Source organism: Misgurnus anguillicaudatus, chromosome 7 (genome assembly GCF_027580225.2).
Source record: "Misgurnus anguillicaudatus chromosome 7, ASM2758022v2, whole genome shotgun sequence".
NCBI lineage: Eukaryota > Metazoa > Chordata > Actinopteri > Cypriniformes > Cobitidae > Misgurnus > Misgurnus anguillicaudatus.
Genome location: NC_073343.2, coordinates 26,074,338 through 26,081,909, shown reverse-complemented (window position 1 = coordinate 26,081,909; position 7,572 = coordinate 26,074,338). Strand labels below are relative to the sequence as shown.

Below are 7,572 nucleotides of genomic sequence, written 5' to 3'. Positions count from 1 at the left end.
TTGAAAATATGAGTCAATGTTCATCTTAAGGATTTTATTACTTTATAGTGTTGTCACATTAAATTTCAAGCATGTGGCAGTACATTCCTTTTTTTTCTTGCCCATGCTACCTGTCAAAATTGCACAATATCAAACAAACAATAAACATAAACAAATACCAGTTATGAATGTAATATTATGACTGAAATGTAATAAAAGATTGGAAGTCCAATATCTTAACAGTATCAATGATCTGACCTATGCAGAATAATAACCACGCAACAATCTATCAAACAGATTCACTGTATTGAGAATATATAAATGATTTACATTCATTAGTTCTTCAAAACAGCAATATTGTTGCTACATAAGTGGGCAAAATTGTGTTAAAACCTGGCATATATGATATGATTTTTAAATCTTAGCCCTTCTTCACAAAAAAACAGATAAGGACATTTTTTCCCAAAGTGCAGACGATACAAACAACAAAATATCTGGGCCATCTATTTACAAATCTTAAATTTGTTTTAATGACATCTCAGATCAACAGACAATTTTGACATCACTTTTGTTTTAATATTCCAGGGAGAGGTATAAGACATGCCAGCGTTTGATGCATATTTTCATTGTCATGGTTGTCCCATTATTTCTGATCTTCTATTTCCTTTTCAACCTCCGTGATGTATGGATGCTCTTTTCCGTGGGCAATGTTCATGACTGCAAGAGCCTGTGATAAATGTATTAAGTTTAGTTACAACAGAATTATAAAGCCTGAAAATACTTAAATATATTATTATTTTAAAAAATACAATCTCAAACTCACAATCTAAAATCTAACATCATGTTTTCAGGATGAATTAAACTAGCCACATTGTTTATGACTGGTGGTGCTTTATTTCCAAATCATGTTTTAGATATAAGACACTACAAACAAGAAAATGTCACATTATATCTAAATATGACCTTAAAAAACATATAAATTATTATATATTTTTTTTATTTTAAAGGGACACTCCACTATTTTGAAAATTTGCTCATTTTCCAGCTCCTCTAGAGTTAAAAATTTGATTTTTACAGTTCTGGAATCCATTCAGCCAATCTCCGGGTCTGGCGGTACCACTTTTAGCTAGGGTGGCCATTCGTGCCAGTTCCGCCGGACACGTCCCGAACATGTTTTCGGGTTCGTTCTCCGGAAGTCGCATTGCTCGACCGCATACGTCATCACATTTCAGTTAAAATACATTAGAAAATTAAGATTTATTTCTTTTAAGACATACAATCATTGTAGTTTCATTCTTACCTTGAAATGTAACGGTTGCTTTTCTGAAATTAAACCCGAAATATTAAACCTTGATGACGTATGCGGTCGACCAACGCGACTTCCGGAGAACGAACCCGAAAACATGTTCAGGACGTGTCCGGCGGAAGTGGCCCGAATGGCCACCCTACTTTTAGCATAGCTTAGCATAATCCGTTGAATCTGATTAGACCATAAGCATCCCGCTAAAAAATGACCAAAGAGTTTCAATATTTTTCCTATTTAAAACTAGACCCATCTGTAGTTAAATCTTTTACTAAGACCGACCGAAAATTAACTATATTCTCATTCCGGCATAATTATCAAGGACTTGATTTTTTACCAAGTGCCCTAAAAAGTTAGCCTGGTCCAACCAGACTCTCGTACATTCATTTCATTTGTACAGACTGTCTGGCCACGCTCCATTGCAAAGCGTTACTTCCGTTAAGGAGGGTCCTCTGTTGGAAGTTTAAAACTATTGGATCTGCCCAGAGTCACTCAGGATCTGCCATAGGCGATCGCTAACATGTGGTTGTGACGTATATTGTGCGCCGAAACCAGCCAGAAACAACAAGTATGGATAATCAGACCAACAAAACTTAGCAAACCTGGTTCTTGCTCCGGCTTTAACTTCTGTATATTCGGCAGTTTTGCAACAACGAACCGAATAGATTGTCTCACGTCTTTCTCCGCTGCCATTACTGAACTACAACTCAAGCCAGTCCCTCCAGAAAAACGCGATTGTGCGATCGCGCGATATATTGCATAATTAGCCAAAGTCCGCATATTTATGCGGGGCTGCATTTTTTCCAAATACGACGCACTTTCGCCGCATTAATTACATATTTCCGCGCACAAAATATGCAGGGCTTGCATGATTTCATAATCTCCGCATTTTCATAGCAAGAAGTCACATACATATTAGCAGAAAGTTGAAAATGTTGCATTTACTTCCCAAAAGCGCAGCCGTGTCCTCTATTGCCATGGGAACGTTATGAAGTAACGTGATTATGTGACGTGAACATCATTTCAGCTTTTGCAAGTTTCCGCAGTTTTTGCAAGTACCGCAATTTGAGCAAATTCCCGCAATTCCATTGCATAAATATCCCGCATATTCCATCGCATTTTTTAAGAAAACGTGCCGCAAAATTGAGGATTTTTGCCCGCAACAATCACAAAATACTCCGCGTTTTTCTGGAAGGACTGTCAAACTGACGCATGACCTCAACGTCATCGTTCTTAGCCACCCCCTTCTGTTCACTGATTGGACCTGCAGATTTTTGCAGGTGAAAACGAAACTCTACACAGCAGTCCCAGACGTAGTACTGAAGCGAAATGAAAATTAAGTGGAAGCACGTAGGAGGGCGGAGCCAGGCTACTAAAAAGTCCCCTGCTTTTGAAATTTACCAATGGGACTATTTTCGGGCGCTGCATAATATCATTGCGCCTGCTACAGCCATGGTACGGCTGTGATAAAATCAAGTGTTTAACTCTAGGGGAGCTGGAAAATTAGCAAATTTTCAAAAAAAGTGGAGTGTCCCTTTAAGGTCTGCTTAAATCTAATATTAAGATTTTGAACACACTACCTTCTTTAAAGCTTTAACTCCTTGCGTCTTCTTCTCGAGTCCTAGGTACAATCTTCCAAGTTTCAGGTACATAGAGGCCACATTCAGTGAATAAGGAGGATAGTGCACACTAGAAACAAATGTACATTTAAAGCTATTAATAAAGTGTACTCGTTTAGAGTTATTACACTTAAAATGTACTGAAAGAGAATTCAGCATTACCTGTAGGGCTGGACAATTTTCTCGCCATACTTCATTGCTCCATCCCAGTCCTGCATGTAGAGACAGACGCCCATTGCCTGGTACATCATGTGCAGCATATACACATTTGTGTCTGCAAATATTGAACCCATTTTATCCATACTTAGCTCACAGATCTCAAGCAGTTCACTGGGAGGTACTTTGCAGTTAAAGAAAAAAAATCTGCAGCACAGGTGTCACCACATTTATTAATTAATATAAACATAAAATATGATTGACATAATAAGCTTAGATTTTTTGGTTTAATGATTAAATTGTGTGTCAGAACGTTCTTGCTTCCTTTCAGACTAAGCAAGCAATTGTACATTTCAGAAACACTAGCAAATGTGTTGTGACATGAACGTTCCACCCCAAATTTTAATATGGCTCAGGTTTAGTCAGGTGGAGACTAAATATAACCCACTGCTCTGGATTGCTGTCACATACTCAAGCTATTGGGCAATATTTTACAAGTATAAATGTTTGCGCACACACACTAAAGGCAGATTATCGAAGTGGAGAAGGATATTTTTATAGTGCTTGGCTCTCCTGAACTCCTCGATGACATTTCTGGCGTACCCCACCATCTGTCTGATTTCATTGGCCTCTGGAGGTGAGCTGAGCTTTTGACGGATCTCCATTTTGGCCTTGTCCTAAAAACCAAGAGAGTGTTATTCCACATTTACCAACTTTAAACTGATTAATACTGTTCATTTATTCGATAATCTTACAAATCAGATTTACGTTCAGGCTTGACTGTGTAATATATTTATCCTAAAAGAATACAAACCCATCTTAGATTTTATATACATACATATATACACTGATGAGCAAGCCTGTTGTAGCTTCTGAGCAACAAAGAATAACACAGAAAAAGATGTTTTATTCTTTTTTCTTTTCTGTTTATTCTTAAGATTTATTTACACATATGTGACCCTGGACCACAAAACCAGTCATAAGTCACCAAGATATATTTGTAGAAATAGCCAACAATACAATATATGGATCAAAATGATTGATTATTTTAAAGCCAAAAGATATCAGGACATTATAAAATGATCATGTTCCATAAAGATATTTTATAAAATATCCTACAGTACATATATAAAAATCTATTTATCATTAGTAATATGTGTTGCTGCTCTCATATTCCAGAGTTGTATCTCGGGACAAGTATTGTTGTCCTATCTTAAAGGGGCCATGGCATGAAAATCTGACTTTTTCCATGTTTAAGTGCTATAATTCGGTCCCAGTGCTTCTATCAACCTAGAAAATGTGAAAAAGATCAACCCAGTAACTTAGTTTTGGTAAACCATTCTCTACAAGCACATGAAAATATAGGTAATTGAAATGTTGCTCTCCTTATGATGTCATAAGGAGCTCTCATTATAATAATACCACCCCTTAATCTGCACTATCCAACCACAGCACTGCCATTTAGTGCAGAGAAAAGCACAATTGAGTTTTAATTGCAACAAACCACCATCATTGTGATCAGTGTTTGAATTTCATCAGCTCATTTGCATTTTAAAGGACACACCCAAAACGGCACATTTTTGCACACACCTACAAAGTGGCAATTTTAACATGCTATAATAAATTATTTATATGGTATTTTGAGCTAAAACTTCACATATGTGGTCTGGGGACACCAAAGATTTATTTGACATCTTAAAAAAGTCTTGTGCCATGGCCCCTTTAACAAACCATACATCAATGGAAAGCTTATTTATTTATTTTGCCTTTAAATGACGCATAAATATTAATTTCAAACAATTTACCCTTATGACTGGTTTTGTGGTCCAGGGTCACATACACACACACACGCACGCACCAGCGCACACACACAAATACTATATAAAACAAATAGAACAGATATATATATATTAATAAATAAATAAAAATATCAACAGTAAATAAAAGTCATTTATTACAGTTAAAAAAGACTTACCTTTGATTTAGAGGTGCATTCTTTACAGTCACATGTAAAGAAATAAGAATCTTTCAACCTTTCAATTCTATCCTCTGTTGGATACAGGAGGTCAATATAACTGTTGAAAATCTATTTAAAAGAAACAAATGTATTAATTGTATTACTGTATTCAATTGTATTACTTATAATAATTGCTCTATTTTAAATGTAATAATATCTTGTGGAATTCTTTGAATTTTTCTATTAGGAATGCTCCATCTTTTCATTGTTTTAAGAAATTACTCAAAACATATCTTTTCAATGAAGCTTTTAACTTATAATTGTAAAGCTGTTGTTGCCATTGTTTATTGTGCTGTTATTTGGGGGGTAGTGTTGTTTCTTTTTAATGCTGTTTTTATCGTTGTAGCGCCTTGAGCATAAGAAAGGCGCAATACAAATAAAATGGATTTATTATTATTATTGTATTGTTGTGGATTGCATTATTGCAAGTTACACAATTTGTAATGCACAGTAATAACATGAGTAATTAGATATTTACATACTGTTATGAAAGAAAATAATATATAACATTTCATGTCTTGTATTTCTACTGCTATTTATTAGCATAAATAAAAAATAATATAACTAGAGCAAACGCTACTTGAATGTGACAATGACAAATAGTGTAAGCTCCAAAGCTATAGCAATATCTCTAGAACATAGTATTTTGTCTCTACATAAGAACAATGTGAAAGCAGAACTGCTCCTTTAAAATGACTCATAGTGGATGAGTCATCATGTAACATGTTTACATGTGCTGCCGTATCTCACCTCTTCTCCAGGGCTGATCTCCTGCACGGCCCTCACCTCAGCAACTGTACCTTTATACGTCACAATCACATTCGGACTACAGCTGTGATTCATCAGAGCAACACTAGTACAGGAAAAGAGAAACTCTGTGAGTATAAACACACAGGGACCTTTTAGACCCCACTACAAATCTAAGATTTACAGTAATATCTTATTTAAGGGACACTCCACCTTTTTAAAAAAAAAAAAAAACATTGTCATTTTCCAGCCCCCCTAGAGTGAAACATTAGATTTATATGGTTTTGGAATCCATGACAATCCTGATCTCCGGGTCTGGCGGTACCACTTTTAGCATAATTTAGCATAATCTATTAAATCTGATTAGACCATTAGCATCGGCATAAAAATGACCAAAGATTTCTGATATTTTTCCTATTTAAAACTACACTCTTCGCAACTTTTAATTTTGCGTCTACACAATGTAACTACAGAAGAGTCAAGTTTTAAATAAGAAAAATAATGCTAAAGGTCTAATCAGATTCAGTGGATTATGCTAAGCTATGCTAAAAGTGGTACCGCCAGACCCGGAGATCAGCTGAAAGGATTCCAAAACAGTAAAAATCAAACATTTAACTCTAGGGGAGCTGGAAAATTAGCATATTTTCAAAAAAAGTGAAGTGTCCCTTTAAACCTTTAAAGGCTTAGTTTACCCACAAAAAGAAAATTCTGTCTATTTACTCAGCTTCATATTGTTTTAAACCTTTTTCGACAAAAGATATTTTGATAAATGATAGTAACCACACAGTTGACAGTACCCATTGACTTCCATAGTATATATGGAAGTTAAAGACACACTATGCAGTTATTTTACCTTAATATAACAGCTTCGAAGTTATTTCAGTGGTAAACAAAGTCATAGTAGGGCGGATCATCCTCCTGTTGAAGCTCGGGAAGGACGAAGCTAGCAAAATCACCAATGCAAGCTTGAGAGAACAGCCCCTGACAAATCTCGCGAGAATCACGACTTGCTCTACGGCAATGACGTCACACGCGTTAGGCTTGTTCGACTTCGTGTGGTGCTGCAAGAACCGACCGCCGGATGACGTCAAAGTACCGCGAGAATGATCCGAGACGGCACTTTGACGTCATCCGGCGGTCGGTTCTTGCAGCGCTGCATGAAGTCAATCAAGCCTATAACAACAACTGCACGTGCGAATTTTAGACGTGAGGCTAAACGATTTAAAAGTTAAGAAAGCGCGTTCGGAAGAGAGTAAATAAGCCTAGAGGTTGTAAATAGTGTAAACATGCACAATTTGCAAACTATTATGATAAATAGCAATAATCATGTATCATAATCACGAACAACGTTATAAAATAATGCAACATACACAATTAACTTTGACATGGCATTTTGTAATGTTTACTTGTGATTTAGCTGCAATCATGTAAAAACGTTATAAGCTAGCAAACTCTGTACTTGATTATTATATTTACTCTACACTTGGAATAAACTTCTTATTATCCTATTAACATCATCTGTAGTTAAGTCGACTATGCAGTAGCCTAATATTTGTATAAAATTGTAAAACATTACCTGGTCATTATCTTCGGAGTACTAGAGTGGGAAATTACGACAGTTGCAAGTATTCTCCAGCGACTCTAGGGGTCGCTGTTTGACAAAAACGCCGACAATGCATAGAGCGGCTTTAACTTTATGCTTACCATCGTCTATCAAAATATCTTTTTTTGTGTTTAACAGAATAAAGAAA

General features: G+C 35.9%; 1 protein-coding gene across 1 annotated transcript in view; it reads right to left on the bottom strand.

Moving 5' to 3' along the window:
* Positions 1-19: 19 nt before the first annotated feature.
* The window catches only part of smyd2a (SET and MYND domain containing 2a), a 31,762-nt gene continuing 24,209 nt past the window's right edge, over positions 20-7,572 (bottom strand). The window contains exons 7-12 of the mRNA XM_073869652.1: positions 5,825-5,927; positions 5,033-5,143; positions 3,611-3,734; positions 3,064-3,238; positions 2,863-2,971; positions 20-706 (exon numbers count right to left, since the gene is read on the bottom strand). Of these exons, the coding sequence (XP_073725753.1) occupies positions 623-706; positions 2,863-2,971; positions 3,064-3,238; positions 3,611-3,734; positions 5,033-5,143; positions 5,825-5,927 (706 nt within the window). The 3' untranslated portion in view covers positions 20-622. The remainder of the gene's footprint in view (positions 707-2,862; positions 2,972-3,063; positions 3,239-3,610; positions 3,735-5,032; positions 5,144-5,824; positions 5,928-7,572) is intronic.